General features: G+C 41.8%; 1 protein-coding gene across 4 annotated transcripts in view; it reads left to right on the plus strand.

The window, feature by feature from the left end:
* CDCA7L (cell division cycle associated 7 like) overlaps positions 1-10,827 on the plus strand; it is a 14,390-nt gene extending 3,563 nt beyond the window's left edge. For 2 of the 4 annotated variants that reach the window (XM_026842036.1, XM_026842038.1), the window contains 8 exons: positions 1,384-1,515; positions 2,047-2,406; positions 4,271-4,345; positions 5,838-6,023; positions 7,445-7,579; positions 8,392-8,541; positions 9,639-9,775; positions 10,122-10,827. In XM_026842036.1, the coding sequence (XP_026697837.1) occupies positions 1,384-1,515; positions 2,047-2,406; positions 4,271-4,345; positions 5,838-6,023; positions 7,445-7,579; positions 8,392-8,541; positions 9,639-9,775; positions 10,122-10,152 (1,206 nt within the window). In that variant the 3' untranslated portion in view covers positions 10,153-10,827. The remainder of the gene's footprint in view (positions 1-1,383; positions 1,516-2,046; positions 2,407-4,270; positions 4,346-5,837; positions 6,024-7,444; positions 7,580-8,391; positions 8,542-9,638; positions 9,776-10,121) is intronic. The other 2 variants (XM_026842037.1, XM_026842039.1) reach the window with 2 other exon arrangements.
* Positions 10,828-16,508: the final 5,681 nt, after the last annotated feature.

A 16,508-nucleotide genomic window follows, 5' to 3' on the forward strand; every position in this document is an offset into this window, starting at 1 on the left:
CCCCCCCCTTCATTGTGGTATTTAATGAAAACATAGAATGCATAAAAACTTCAGCTTCCATCCAAGAAATGCAATTTAACTTTAAAGCAACTTTCCTATTATGTTTGTTCCTTGCTCAAGCAGCTGCACTGCAGCTATCAACAAAAGAATAAAGTAATTTTGCTCAGAGAAAACTCATTCCAATTACCCATAATAATTTGTAGGAGATGTTTAAGTGTAAAGAAATAGCATATGCAGTAGCTCCCCCCTCCCCTTCCCCTGTAAGTTTTTGCACTCATCTATTGTATCTGGTTTTCACCAGATATTAACATAAAGAAGTGTGTAATTAAAGTCAGGGAAGGGAGGAAATTGAAAGGAAGAATAAAGATACTTAGCAAGTGCATCGTATGAAAGGTCATAGCTGCTGTGGGAGGAAGAAATAGCAGAGGAAAACTGGGGATACAAACTTGCATGTTGCTGATTTTCAAGAGGCAGGTGTGGTGTGAACATGGGTTATGTTCCTACCATGGACAAGTTTCTTGAGAGACTAACAGGGTCAAGTTCACAGATGGTCTTCTACTAATTCTGATTGGAAGTATGGAAATACATTTCTGATTTAGTAAAGGCATTGTGTTTAATTGGCATGTAACGTGCATACCATGAAGAGTGTTTTAATGAGATCTTATTTTTCATGGGCTTTTTACTTCCTAGACTGTGTGCAGAAATCTGAGATCTGTCTACCCTAGAACACGTTTGAATGGTAAACCGCACTGTTACAACAGGGGGAGAGTTGAGCAGTTGGAAGGTGGAGGGATGTTAGTCAGGCTGTTCAAAGCTCTGTGGTTTTGTGTTGGTATCTGGCACTTCAGTCATGGTGCAATAGCATGAGAAGGAGCAGACTATCTCCAGGAGGCTTGAGTACTGCTGCAGCAAGCCCAGAAGAGAGTGGTTTTTCTACTGCTAAGTGAAAAAAGGAGGGCTTTTTGTTACTGTGGTTGTGGTTTGTATTTTCTTCCATTCAAGGCCCACTTTTTTACATCCAGAAGAAAACATACAAAACAACATGATAATTTACACATAAGAAAACTGATTTATTTTTATTGGGTAGTAGTGAAGAAGAGGAGGAATAGGGGAAAAAGAAAGTTTCCCCCACAAGAAGCAGCTCAGTTAAAGCCCTGTGCTCAAAATGAGGAAAAAAAACCTGCTAAGTTAAAATAACTCAGTGCTGAAACTCTAAATGTCTTCTATTTTTTTTCTTTTGACAGGCTTTGCCTGTGAAGTGCTGCTTTCACAGTATATGCCATCTAGTTGGTACCTGCCTGAACCTCAGAACAGGTTTATCGTGACTGTGTGACTACTCTGTATCTGACTGTCTCTCATGGCTACTGGCTGGTATTTTTACAGGGGGTTCAATTTCAGTCCAGATACCTTACTGAAGAACTGCGGAGGATTTTCACTGAAGACACTGACTCTGAAACGGAAACGTTTGAAGGTTTTGCTTCAAGCGAGGTGGATGTAAACAAGAAGGGAGTTCTGGTAAAGGCAGTCACCTGTGCAAGAATGTATATGTTGGCTTCTTTTTTTCTCTCTTCTGTGTAAAACTCATGTTCTAGTAGGATTATTTCTGATACACCATGATGTTATTTATTCACGCTGAAGAAAAATATGTGCTATCTTAAAAGAGAGAAAAAGCTTTATTTACTGTAACATTGTATATTAGAAATTAGAACTTCTTCCCCAGCTTGTAGTCAGACTGTGCTGGACAATACTGTTCCTGTGATGACAGCCATGTCTGTATCCAGACAGTATTATGTATTAATGTATTAATATGTATTATATATACTATTAATATATATATTATATATACTATGTATTAATACATAGATTTTGTGTTGGTCTCTGCACAGGAAGAAGCCGTGTACTGTGAACTTTAAAAACTTTGTTTATCATGGTGAATTTATGACAGTACCTTTGGGTGGTGAGACTGCTGCCTAGAATTAGTGATTTAAAAATTACCTTTCTTGTGTCATAGCCAATAGCGTAACATGGGATTCTTCTGAACTCTAGGTGGTGGAGTCGGACCTGAGTGATGAAGAACATGAGAAATTATTAGCTAGTGAGGGAGAAGAGGAGGAAGAGGCAAAGAAGGAAGTTTCCCCCAAGAGAAGAAGCTTTGGCCTTCGTGTTGCCTTGCAGTTTCCCACCAGAAAGTCGTCCGAGAAAAAAGTGCCTGAACAGGGTTTTTCTAACTTACCTCTGAAGGACAGCGAGTCCCTTACACCTCTTTCAAAAGAAATAAGCTGCAAGCAGTGGGACAAACTAGAGGGCTCTGCTTCAGAGTCTGAAGAAGACATTAAAGAAACACAGGAGGAAAGTTCCAGTGCTCTGCTTAAGAGAGCCATGAATATTAAAGAAAATAAAGCCATGGTAAGACTTAGGAGCAGTGGTTTGTTCCCCGACATTTACATCCGAGTACTTAGCTTCAGCACACTTCAATGCTGGTGCTGTGCTGGGACTTTGGGAAAATCTCATGATGGTTTGTGTTTGAATTTTTCTTCCGGGAAAACCCTAGAGGACCATCATCACTCAGATGTTTACCCCTAAAATAGCCTCAGGTAGGATTAGCATGCTCAGGTCTAAAACCAGAGCTAAACCAAACATTTTGTATGCGGTTTTGAACAAAGTTATGGATGCCCGAGTTGCAGTGTTACATTCAGAACGTTTCAGAAAACCAGCTGGTCCCTTCAGGTGGTTTGTGGTGTTATTTGCACAATAAAGTTTCTACTTCTCATTTGTGTTTGACAGATCTGCTGCAGTTACTGATTGAAAAGCCAGCTAAAAACTGCTAAGGACGATAAATGTAATTTTTCATTGTGTGGGATGTGGTGTTTACAGTTATGCTTTGCTATATAACTCCTGAAAGGGTGCGTACGTGTGCATGTAGGTGTGGAAAAGAGAGTCACTGATCGTTCCCTAACGCTTTTTCCTCTATTGTCCAAAATGCTGCCAGCTCTCTTTAATTACTACGCTGCCATGCAAATCCAAGTTGATGTTGGGTCCTCAGTGGCTCCTTCAGTTTTATGGTATTCCAGGAAAAGTTACAGCTTCCAAGCAGTCTAGGGGTTCAAGTACACCTCTTGGGTGTGTGGCCCTGCAGCTGCCATGCAAAAACTTGCTTTAGTTTTGTACCTGTGTTTCTACTATGTCTTGTATCCTCACTGCTGTTGTGTTGGTCTTGCTGGTCTTCACCATTCTCACCTTCCACTCATCCTTCTAATTCAACCATTGCGAAATTGACTGGCCATCCTAGTTGTGGTAACATTAAATAGCTCTTAATAAATGCCACACTGAAAATCTGAGAAACGCTGTATCCAGCTTTTAATCTCATGATTGTTACTGTGGTCTCAGAGACCTAGCAGCCTGGCTCATACCCACTATTGCTGGCTTTTCAGAAGATAGCCTCATCCTGGCCTTCCAGAACATGTCATTATTTTTTTGGACCTCTCAGCCACTGCTTCTGTTGAAATGTACCTTCAGGACATCTCCTACATGGTGCAACAGACCATCCTTCTCAAGTGCTTCTGATACTGCATACACCATGGTTAGGGGAACTGCCAGTGGGGCTTACTTGTTTTGTGACTTTGCAAATGAGCATGTACCCATGTATGCATCTGTGTGTATCTGCACAAAGCAATGGGTATGTAGCATTACTGGCTGTGGTTTGGGTCATTTGTGAAATCACTAGCTGTCAAGTTTGAAAAAGGGATGTTCCTAGTCATTGCTACGAAGGACCACTGAAAAATGACAAGCAAAGTTTCCCTGCTGCAGTATCACTGCTTAAGGGCTGAGTTCCTTGGAAAAAAACACAGGTGTTAGCCCACAGAGAACATCTTATGGCCTTCTGATCAAGGGCATCTTGGTGTCCTTTCCTCCCTCCTGTCATAAGAACTGTGAATTTCTCATTGTCAGTCATAGATATTGTAACCATGTTGTAATGCGCCTCTTGAAGTGTCGTTTTGACAAGAGTGGATGTAATTCTAGCTAATTCTAATTCCCAGTAAGATGGGAGCTGTGACGTTAGAACTGCCTGCAGAGTTTTGCTCATTCAGGGGTAAATGAACCCCTTTTAGGAGCCCCACTTAAATAAAGTGCCTCCAGAAAGGTTTAATGAACTGAAACTTCAGGTGTTTAGATATAATTCGGAGTGGAGTGCGTGTAAGAGCGGATGATGGGTGTTGCTTGTTGGCAAGTTTGCAGTGAATTTTCAATGTGGCATCACTGTCGATTTCAGCTTGCTCAGCTGCTGGCAGAACTGAATTCCATACCTGACCTATTCCCGGTGAAAACGCCCACCTCTACTCCTCCGGTAAGTCTCTGGTGCTGGCTAGAGGTGGCAGTTTTTTTTTTCTAGATTTAGGATTAATGTGTTTCCTCATGAAATGCTTTCACCAAGTTTGTTCGGGTTTTCTTTGGTTTTGGTCAGATTATCTGTGTAGATTTGCTATTGGTCAGTATTTAAGTACCAGAAGTTATGTGAGGAAATGGAATTTTGTAAGATAATTTATGAAGAACTATGGAGACCAAGGTGATTCTTTATCATTTGTGCCCTAGAAATACTGTTGAGATGCTAGACAAATGCCTGTGTATGTGGGAATAAGTAAGAGAAGTAGTTTTCCTTTGGGTTTGGATCCTGTTAATTTCTCTCTTGCAGGCTTCTCTTTTAAAACTCACACTTCCCAGCAGACCTATGATGATGAAATTGAACCACTTCAACATGAACCCAGAATGATACTGTAGTTATTTCACAACTGACTTTTCTTGGCTAGAAGCAGAGAACTATTAACCCTCTAGGTTCTGTATAATGTTTTTTCAAGTATATTATAAACAAAAGAGATTTGAGGAAAAATTGAAGGGCCATGCCTTTGGGAAACCCATATAGAAATGCTGGTGTGGTGTTGTCAGGTGAAAAAGTGAAGCCAAATTATACAGTCTTTGAAAGGCTGGAGCCTTGCTAGTCTAGTTAAATGCTACAGAAGCTTAAAGTTATCCTTCAAATACGTACATAAGCCTGCTACTTTTATTTAGTATCTTTACTTGAGGAAGGGGGAAGGCATCAGGAGTATTCTAGTTACCTCATCTGCTTGGTTTTTGACTTCCAATCTGTTTCCTTGTAATGTGCCTTTCACCTCTTCTGAAGGAAATAAACTAAAGTGTATGGTGGCAAGCAGACTTGCTTCCTAAATCTTGTTTATACTGTCCAATTTAGTAGCTGCCTTTATGGTAGGTGTCAGTGCATGAATTAAATCACGCAGTAATTGGCAGGTGTGACATTATGAAGAGGGTATCGTGTGCCTCCTAGAAATGTCCAGGTTTTAGGAATCTGGAAACAGGAGAAGCAGCTTATTAATGCCCTTCAATTTAAAAAAAAAAACAAAACCAAAACAACAAACAAACCAAAGCAAACAAACAAGCCAAAATAACGTAGAATTTTAATTATTCCTTGAAGGTGTATTCAGGTTGTGGGAAATCTGAACATTTAGCTACTGTAGAATAGTGAGAGCTATCTTCTACCTTGATATGCCATACATTAAATTTTGGTATAGTTCTGTGATGTTAATTGGAATAGAATCTGACTGTGAAGGTGTGGCATTTAAAAGGAGCAAAAAGGTACAGGGTGTAGGAAGAACACTTTAAGAATTCTAGAAATTGGTGAGGTTTGGCTTAACAAATAAGGGATGCGTGAAGAACTGATTAATTCATGATAGTACTAGTGTATTACAGACATTTTCAGATCATTTCTGGTGTTTAACACTGCAAGCATAACTGAAAGGACAGTTACTGGAATTTTCTCTTTCTAGAAACAGAAGAAGATCCCAAGGAGGACACTTTCTGAAGGCCAGATAACACGTCGCATGAACCCAACCAGGAATGCTCGTCCACCAGAAAAATTTGCCTTGGAAAAATTTACTGTGTCGGCTGTCAAATTTGCAGAACACTTCGATACCTACAGTCAACAAAACCTCCTGAAGAAGAGACTCAGTGTGGTATTTGCCAGACTTTGGTATCTCCACTAGTCAGGGATTAGGAAACATTTAAACTGTTGGCCAGCACTTAGAACAGACATCACATCCTACAGAAAGTGAGAACCTTTAGTTGGAATTAGCTACAGAAGAAGTTATTTTCAGGCCTTCCTGCCTTATCTTTTACCTGTTAGCTGGGCTCTATTTTTGATATGTGTTATCCAAACATAACATGGCAGTAACTTATGGTCTTATTATTTATTCATTATCTGAGAACTACTAGAGCCCACAATGTAGAAGGCCTTTGAGCGGCAGGGCAGTGGGGCTGGTGGGGGTGGCAAAGCAGATCTTCTCTATCTTCAGACTCATAAAAAATTAGCAAAACCCTTCTCTGAAGTAGCAGAGTTATAGCTGATAGTGATGGATGCCCTCGACTCCCCCGTCACACATTCTTCACACTCCAGTGTGAATGAAGGGAATCTGTACCAACAAACTGCTGTTGCATTGGCTAGCCATTCAAAAGCTGACGGTTTTATTCTTCCCCATTTTTTAAAAATCTGTTTTTTTCATCCCTTAGCTTATGGTGGTCATTTGTCTTGGTTATATTTACTGTATAGCCTTTATGAGGAAGACTAAGTCTGCATCTGCACAGGCTGGATCCCAGTTCTGCTTGTAGGAATGAGTGCTGGGCATAGTTGAAGCATTACAGAGGGAACTCAGCTATTAAAAAAAAGTGGAGTAGCACTGAATGAGAACCTGGCTGGTAAATTACTATTTTGGAGAGAACAGAGCTGATCTAGGGTGAAGGACAAATGAGGTTTTAAGAATGGGGTAGGGGGAAGGCTGTAGATCAAATGAGACTTGTACCTGAATAGGGGCCAAAGAGAATGATCATTGGAAGGAAAAAAAGAGCACTTAACAGTGAGTGGAGGACTCTCTTCCACATATCAAACAGGGTAAGAGGAAAAGGCTGGTTATGGCAGGAGTAAGCTAAAACTTCAGTAAAGGTTTTTTGCAGGACATTAGAGATTGTCACTGGAGAAACAATTGGAGATTATGCTAGGAGACTGAAGGAAAAAAGCATGGGAAGGCAGATGATGGTCATAGTTCCTTATTTTGAGAAGGAAGAAATAGAGTGTGAAGAGTTACAGTGGAAGTATGCAGGGAATGCATATTAGGGATTTGTGGAAATAGAAGTAGCAATGATGGGAAGGAAGAACATATAAACAGAACAAATAATAAATGGAGTAGAGAAAAGATGAGGGAGGAGAGGAAGAGGTGGTAATGATTTGAGAACTCTGTTCCCTGTTCTTCCAGTGGTCCACAAGCCTGTAGTCCACCCCCTCTAGACTGCATACTTATTATAAATGAAAGAATTTGTCACCAGGTTTGGTGACAGAGTCTTCATGACACCAGACAAAAGGTGTTGAGATGAGTTTGTTTAGCAGGGGGATTGTGGAGTGCGCAAAAGGAGGAGATCATCAAAGTACTCGTCTCACCGTCCAGTAGAGGATATTACTGAGGAGGACTTGGACAACATTGCAATCACTGTTAAAGACAAGATCTATGACAAAGTTCTAGTAAGTGGTTGCTGTATTCTTTAGTGTGTTGATGAACTTGAAAGTCTCTTAGTAGTTCACTGGTGCTTGTTAAAAGGTATGCTTTCCTGAGGTGCTGGAGAGTGCAGCTTGGCATCATTATATCACATGAGCAAAACTTTGAAAGCTTTGCCAGGCTTCCATGGGCTTGCCTGTGCCGGTTGATAAGCCCCACCAACTTTTTGCTTCTGCAAAAAACTGCCTTCTTGCCATAGACTTATTAAGTAGAATTTGCTATAGCTATGACTCACCACTGATGAGAGTTGACATCCCTTTTATCTTTCATTCTTACAATACAAATGTTGTGGCAGTGGTGATTGTACCATTAAATAATAGTAATCCCTGCTGCTCCCTCTGGAAATGACATTTCTGTATGAGCTGGGTAGTTTCCAAAGCTCTTGATGGAACTACTTCCTTTCCTTCACTGGATTTGGCTACTATTGTCATAAAGATCTAAGTGATCAGCTTACTATATATTTCATGCTTCATTGTATTTGCAGACATGAATCACAAGGTCATTTTCTGAATAGTTTTAGTTTTTTCCTAGATAAGAAAGGATCAGAACTGCAACATGGGGTTCATGTAGTTTGAGACTCCCAGTGCAACTGAAGCTAGGCAGCATCTCTAAAATTCCTAGCATTTCTCCGGATAACTATTATGTTTTATCACGACAGAAGGTGGTTTTTACTAAGTTTCTCATTGCTGAATTTGACTTTGGCTTGAAGTTTGTGCTTTGCTATCAGCATTTAAGATATCCCTCATATATATGTGTTTCTCCTCCATTCCAACTTTAGGGTAGTACTTGCCACCAGTGTCGACAAAAGACAATTGATACAAAGACAGTCTGTCGCAACCAGGGCTGTGGAGGAGTAAGGGGGCAGTTTTGTGGACCGTGTCTTCGAAATCGATACGGGGAAGATGTGAAATCAGCACTGCTTGATCCAGTAAGTATAATTTCTTGGGCTTGGAAAGAAAGTGTAAGGTATACAGTTTTGTTAGTAAGCTGTGATGAGTATACACTCAACATGGTGTTGAAAGCTTTTTGCCATGAGAAGATCTGTAGTACTGTTAGGACTGACACTGATCTTGTTGGAACTCCAGTGGAAGGTACTGGACCTTGGTTACAGTCCACCCATCTTTGGACTTTGAATATCCACTTGCTTACCAGATAGTGGAGGGGAAGTGTGAGAGCTTTTAAGGAAAGGAATCTGTTCCCTTTCAGAAAAATTCCAAAATGTACCCTTTTTAAAATGCTCTCAGTAATGTGGCGTGCAAAGCAGGTTCCTTGTTTTAGATTCTAGCTTTTAAATATGATGAAAAAAAAAAAGGATACGTAAAAGTCTTGGGGTTGGTTCCCTTTTCTCTGTTGTCCCCTGAGGCGCTGAGCAAGGAGAGAGCACAGGCTGCTGCTAGAGAATAAGTCATTTGGTACACAAAGACCTCTCAGCAGAATTGCTCTTTCTGTGCTCAGCTTGTTCTGGGACTTCCTCTCCCCCACTGTTGCTTTAGACACGGGCTTCAGGCCTGGTCTGAAGGACAGTGAAGCACTAATAGCTCTGATGGGCTGACCCAGTGTGGCAGTGGCTGCTATTATGTAACACAGGCTGTTAGCACCTATATGTCTGTGTTGTTGATGAGCAGCTGGGAGGTGCCTGGATTCATGTACATGCTGGGTAACTGAGTGCCAGGAATTGTGCTACACCAGCAGGCAGAGCTAGGTCAACCTAGCATAGGATGAGTTAACCAATAGGCATTAAAGATGCCTTTAGTCTATTTGAAAATTAGTATTGAGCACATCAGATAACCTGAGTCTTCAAAGTAAGAAGTATTCAAGCAAGCAGGGGAGTACTTAATTTCTTTAATCCTGCAGAATTTGGAAAGGGTTAACAAGGTTGGCTGGCTGATATAGGCTTTTAAAACCTTGCCCTGAACAATCACTTGGTAGGGAAGCCATACTTATGTCTGTTTGAACAACAAGAAGGTGAATATAACCTTGCTTATGGCTTGCCTTTACTCTGCTCCCACATTCACCCCCTTGCAGGCCTGGATCTGTCCTCCTTGTCGTGGGGTGTGCAACTGCAGCTACTGCCGCCGGCGGGACGGGCGCTGTGCCACGGGCATGCTCATCCACTTGGCCAAGTTCTGTGGCTACAACAACGTTAAGGAGTACCTGGAAAGGTGAGGGCCATGCCCTGTGGTCATTCCTTTTAAAAGTATTGTGGCCCTTTAAATAATACTTGACTTCTGTAGCCTAGGACAGATCTTGGGCCTATGCAAAAGAAGTCTCTTGGACTTCAGTTTTCTCTTAGGTTGAAATCAACTTCAATAGTGAGTCTGAGTAAACAACTCATTTGTTTAAGAAATTGAAATGCTTTTGCCTATTTTGAAGGCTGTATTATTGCTTGAAACATACAGAAGTGCTGTTTTGGGAGTTGTCATCTTCAGCAGTTTGGGAAATTGTTTGTTTCTGGGGAACCTGAGTTTCCTAAAAAGCACTAACATGGTTTTCTCACATGTCTTCTAGTTTACAAAAACAACTGGCGGATGACAATTGAGAACACTGAATTCAAGCTGTGTCTGCAACTGGTCAATCTGCTGACAAATTTTAACTTTGAAAGGATATTACTATGTTTTATATAAGATAGAATTGTAGAGTATAGTATATGCTTTTCTGTGTTACAAACTTTTTGATTTATGTGGTCTTATGCAAAAGATCTCTCAGGAAAATGTTTTGGTAGAGAAATCTACATGCACAGACCTATACATTAAATGAAATGGCACTCTTGAACCTTGAGTGGTTAATTTTTAATAGAGCTACACAGCCACGTGATGGAGAACTTGATCAATCTGAGCAATATTTTTATTTATGTAATTGTGCGAGTTTGCAGAAAGGGTGTTTAACAACTCCCGATAAAGCGTACCCTGTCTTTAAAGAAACAAAAATCCCCTTGTGTTCCAACTTGAACATAAAGATTCAGTTTTCCAAGATTCAGTTTTCCAACCTTTGCATTCTGAACCTATTCCTCCACCTGTAGTTTGTGGAACTTGTCCCTGCAAAAAAGGGAAGGGTACTTTTTATCTGAATGCTATTATATTCCAGCCAAAGCCGATGCAACCTACCTGTGGGAGGATGATTTTTTTTATTCCAAAGTGCAATTAATGACTGAAACATGAAAGTGAAAGTGTTTTGTAAAAAAAAAAAAAAATTAAAAATTTTAAACATCATCCCATTAAAGAAAAAGAATTGCTCACTAGCAGTTTTTGTGTGATTCACCTGCTGCCTGAACCAACCACCTTACAGCAACCATAGCTGGTTAACGGGTTTAAATCATAAAGTTCAAGATTTTTTTTTTTACATATAGTTCATACTTAGATATTTTTTTTCATATGTATAACCAAGCTTTCAGAAAACTTTGTTTAAATGCATCATGTTTGTATTGCAGTATGATTATATTAAAATTCTTGTAAGATACATGTTTTTTTTAATGTAGAGAGAATAAAGAATAATCAAGAGGAGTATTTTCTGAGTCAAACTCCACCCAGATGCTGATATTTCCCATTACCTTTCCTGTAGCTGGTGTAATCATGTGGGAAAGTACATGAACATGGCACTGAAGTATGAGGAAATAACAGAGCACGTTAAGTTTTACACAAAGGACTGTGTTTCTGTGAGGTGAATCATAGAATCACAGAATCATTCAGGTTGGAAAAGACCCTTGGGATCATCGAGTCCAACCATCAGCCCTACTCTACAAAGTTCTCCCCTACACCGTATCCCCCAACATCTCATCTAAACAACCCTTAAACACATCCAGGGATGGTGACTCCACCACATCCCTGGGTAGCCCATTCCACTGTCTGGCCACTCTCTGTGAAAATTTTTTCCTAGTGTCCAGTCTGAACCTCCCCTGTTGGAGTTTAAAGCCATTCCCTCCTGTTCTGTCACTAATCACCCGTGAGAAGAGACCAGCACCAACCTCTCTACAATGTCCTTTCAGGGAGCTGTAGAGAGTGATGAGGTCTCCCCTCAGCCTTCTCTTCCTCAAACTAAACAGTCCCAGCTCCTTCAACCTCTCCTCACAGGATTTATTCTCCAGACCCTTCACCAGCTCTGTTGCCCTCCTCTGCACTCGCTCCAGCACCTCGAGATCTCTCTCGTATTGAGGTGCCCAAAACTGGACACAACTCCAGGTGTGGCCTCACCAGTGCAGAGCACAGGGGGACCATCACCTCCCTACTTCTGCTGGTCACACTATCTCTAACACAAGCCAGGATGCTGCTGGCTCGTGTTCAGCTGCTTGTCAATTAGAGCCCCCAGATCCTTTTCTTCCAGACAGCTCCGGCCGCACCTCCCCAAGCCTGTAGCCGTGCAGGGGGTTGTTGTGGCCCAAGTGCAGGACCTGGCACTTGGCCTTGTTGAAGCTCATCCCGTTAACGTTGGCCCACCGATCCAATCTATCCAGGTCTCTCTGTAGTGCCTCCCTATCCTCATGCAGATCGACATTCCCGCTTAACTTGGTGTCATCTGTGAACTTACTGATGACACACTCTATGTCCTTATCAAGAGCATCAATAAAGATGTAGAACAGAAATGGTCTCAACACCGAGCCCTGAGGAACACCACTGACCAGCCACCAGCTGGATTTAGCTCCATTGACCACCACTCTCTGGGGCTGTCCATCCAGCCAGTGCTTGACCCAGCAGACTGTTCGCTAATCCGGGCCATGAGCAGCCAGTTTTTCTATGAGAAATCTATGGGAAACTGTCAAATGTTTTTCAAAAATCCAGGTGGATAATATCAACAGCTTTTTCCTCATCCAATAGTGAGGTCATCTTGCCATAGAAGAAGATCAGGTTTGTCAGACAGGACCTGCCTTTCATAAACCCATGCTGGCGGCCTGGTCCCCTGGTTGTCCATTATGTGCCTTGTAATGACACTCAGGATCATGCTCTGTGACCTTCCCTGGCACTGAGGTCAGACAGGTCTATAGTTTCCTGGATCCTCCTTTCTGCCTTTCTTGTAGATGGGTGTCACATTTGCCACCCTCCAGTCCAAAGGGACCTCCCCAGTTAGTCATGATTTCAGGTAAGTCATGGACAGCGGCTGGGTGAGCACATCTGCCAGCACCCTTGGGTGTAACCCATCCGGTCCCACAGACCTGTGTGCATCCAAGTGGTGCAGCAGGTTTCTGACCATCTCCTCTTCCACTGTGCTGACCTCAGTCTGCTTCCCCTCCCCATCTCCCAGCTCATGAGGCTGGGTGTCCAGGGAACAGCCAGTTCCACTGCTAAAGGCTGAGGCAAGGTAGGCATTGAGCACCTCAGCCTTTTCCTCATCCTTAGTTACCATGCTTCTCTCAGCATCCAATAAAGGAGGGAGGTTTTCCCTAATCCTCCTTTTGTTGTTAATGAATTTATAGAAACATTTTTATTATCCTTAACATCTATAGCCAGGTTGAGCTCTAGCTGTGCTTTCCCTACATAACTTCACTACATCTTTATAGTCTTCATGAGAGACCTGCCCCCTCTTCCAAAGGCAATAGACTCCTTTTGTTCTTGAGATCCAGCCAAAGGTCCCCGTTTAGCCAGGCCGGTCTGCTTCCCCATCTGCTTGTTTTTTGGCACATGGGAACAGCCCGTTCCTGTGCTTTAAGACTTCTCTCTTGAAGTACATCCGGCCTTCCTGGACTCCCATATCCTTCAGGGCAGCCTCCCAAGGGATTTTGATGATCAGTCTTTTGAACGGGTCAAAACTTGCCCTCCAGAAGTCTAAGGCAGCAGTTTTACTAAACCCTCTCTTTGCTTCCCCAAGGATCAAAAACTCAATCATCTCATGATCACTGCACCCTAGACAGTCTCCAACCTTTACTTCCCCACAAGCTCTTCCCTGTTCGCAAGCAGCAGGTCCAGGAGGGCACCTTCCCTGGTCGGCTCACTCACAGCTGTGTGAGGAAGTTATCCTCCACACGTTCCAGGAACCACCTGGATTGTTCCCTCTCTGCTGTGCTGTGATCCCAGCAGATACCTGGGAGGTTAAAGTCCCCCACAAGAACAAATCTGCTCCATCTGACTATGAGAAATTTTTATCTCCTTTTGCTTTAACTACAAGGCAGATTGAGAAAGCAGCACATGCTATTGCAAGTTTAGTACTAAACCACCAAGAGTAAAGCTACTCCTGCTGGAACCGATTTAGCTGGCTTCTCCTTGCTTTTTGAAGTCCAAATGTAAATTTGCCCTCTGCTTTTGGTTTTATAAACAGGACATTTAAAAAAACGTTCTTAGTTTCCCTTCAATCCACTGGAATAGCCCTTAGAAAAGTGGCTGGCATTGCTTGAGTCAATTCCTTGAGCCAGGCTTCAGCTATGGTTTCCAGCTGGATGTCCCAGCAGGTGCCTGCAGTAAACGTAGGCACATGGTTTACCTGGTGTTCTGTTAGTGCAAGACCAGAATAATTTGGGTTTAAATAGTTCCTTATTGCTAAATACTTAAAGCTACATTTGAACATACAGATTTAGACTGTTGATGGCCTAGTTTGCATTATCTCTGTGTACGAATGTGGAGGTATGTACCATATGCCTGGACTAGACTTCTGGTTTCATCAGCATGCCTTTTTACTGAAAGTGGGGACTGGAAACTACTTTACTTACAGTCGGGACTTTGAGTATGCCTGTGACTGAACATGCCTGTCAAAGTCAAGTGCTCAGATTTCCTCCTAATTCTCCACTAGTTTATTATGGTCAAGTATTCCAAAAGGTGGAGAACTGCACTGGAGTATTTAGCATACGTTTGTGTAGTGAGATATCAAACAAGTACTTCAGCATAGTTAAGACAAATGAGTTCTGTGCTGCTGAAGGGCCATGCACTTTCTGAAAGATGCTGGCTTTGTTAACTTTGTGGTGTGGTCTTCTAACATAAACTAGCATATAAAATGTTTCACATGCTTGTTTTGGATTTTAGGAGTGTTTATGTAGCAACAGGAAGGTTTATATTTGCACATACCAACACAAACACAGAAACCGCAGCTCACAAGGTGCCTTGATACCTTCCTCATACCCAGAGGAGGAATGTATTGCCCTTTGAGAGACAGTATTTAAAAAAAAAAAATCCTCTGAAAAATTCAGGCTACCATTTCAAAAAGCAACAATCAAATGACATGCTCACCATTGTTCGGGTCCCCAGTGCTGACTTTCCCCTTGGGGCTTACCAAGGGGAAAGCAGCAACTCCCTTCCAAAGGAGTTGCTTTCTTTCAGATGTGGTGAAGAGTACAAGTAATGATGTTTCTCTAATTGCCTGTTGGAGTCATTCACCTTTCCTCTAATTATCTGTAACTTAATTGACAGCCTTTCTAAGATAAAACTAAAATCTCATTTTGGCTGCGGGCCTTAATTGTCATTCCTAAACTAGATGCTTCAGTCTCAGGAAAATAAAATTGCAAAAGAGCAAGGTACAATGTTTTATCCTCTGAAAGTTGTTAAAAGAGTTGTCAAAAGATGAACACAATGTCTATTCAGGGACAGCCTACAACAATATTACAGCTACTGCAATAATTGACTGCTTGGAAATCCAGATGAAAAATCTACTCTTGACGTACTTACACATTTTCCACTTAGGTGTGTCATTATACCTCATGCTAATACAGGGGTTCTCAAGTATTTCCTTGCTTCTTGGTATGTCTCCCCAGTGGCATATAAGTACTATGGCCTATCAGATAAAAAATTCAAAACTGTTTAGATATTTATTTAGGACTGACAACTTTCTGCCAAGGTGGAAGGAAAAACAGGAGAAAGATTATTTTGAAATATTTTTTTTTGTTTGGTTGGTTGGTTTGGGGTTTTGTTTGTTTTTGTGTTTTTTAACTATAACTGTGTAGATGGCTTGATCCAGGTTACCAACATCTGGTAACTACTGGCCCTCTTCTGCACCCCCAAGAGCTGCAGAAAATTTCTAGGTGATCAGTATCAGGGTGAAATTTAAAGTCTCTGGAATAGCTTCTGAACCTCAACTAGATGAGAGCTGCTGCTTTACTATAATGCAGACCTTGTTCAAACCCAGTTAACATTTAAATGCATGAAGTATATAGTCAGTGATTGGGACACCAAGCTGGTATATGTAAAGTCACCGTGGACCAACACCAACAATCCACCACCACTCCTAAACTTCCTTGGTGCTGTTCATAGGATCACAGCACTTCAGTCTGACTTCTGAGGGAACTTATCTACCTAACGAACCCAGCTAGAGTCCCTGAACTAGGTTACTGAGATCAAGCAATTTAAGTTTATTTCTTACCTCCCATGAAAAGCCCACAGATACAGGCTCCTTCCCTTGGCGGGTGGCCATAATCTTCTTTGGTCTTTTGGTAACATCTGCAGTCAAGCACACCTTATCCAAAGACCAGTTGTTCTTCCATTAGAGTTTAAAAAATAATACTTCCAATAATTCAATATCCAGAGAGTAGTTTCAATGTCAGAACTGTTAACATGTCCCTCTTGGGCCAGTTGTGCTCAAGCCCAAGACTGACTGGGGTTTATTTGTTTGTTTTTTCCTTTGGCCATTATTTGAAGTAAGGCAAAAAAATGCATGAATGCAATTGTTTGAAAACAAAACATTCTACACAATACCAAACAACCACCACCCCCTCTCCCAGCAGGGGAGCAAGACTGCATTGCTCTGCATTCAGAGATACCGCTTCTCTCCGACTGAGTCCCTGTTCAGAACAAGCCCGAGCTAACATCTATTCTAGTTCTTACGTCTCCCCAGCCCTTGACAGGAACAAGCGCTCAAAAGAGAAAGCTTGGAGAGAGTCAGTAAAAGGAGTCAAAAATACACTGGGGGTTTCTCTATGTTTGTAGCACAAAATGAGCCATCTGGGGACCTCGACATAAGCAGCAGAGAGAAGAGGAGCTGCCTGCC

The sequence above is a fragment of the Athene cunicularia genome, assembly GCF_003259725.1.
Source record: "Athene cunicularia isolate RWA chromosome 2 unlocalized genomic scaffold, athCun1 chr2_part1, whole genome shotgun sequence".
NCBI lineage: Eukaryota > Metazoa > Chordata > Aves > Strigiformes > Strigidae > Athene > Athene cunicularia.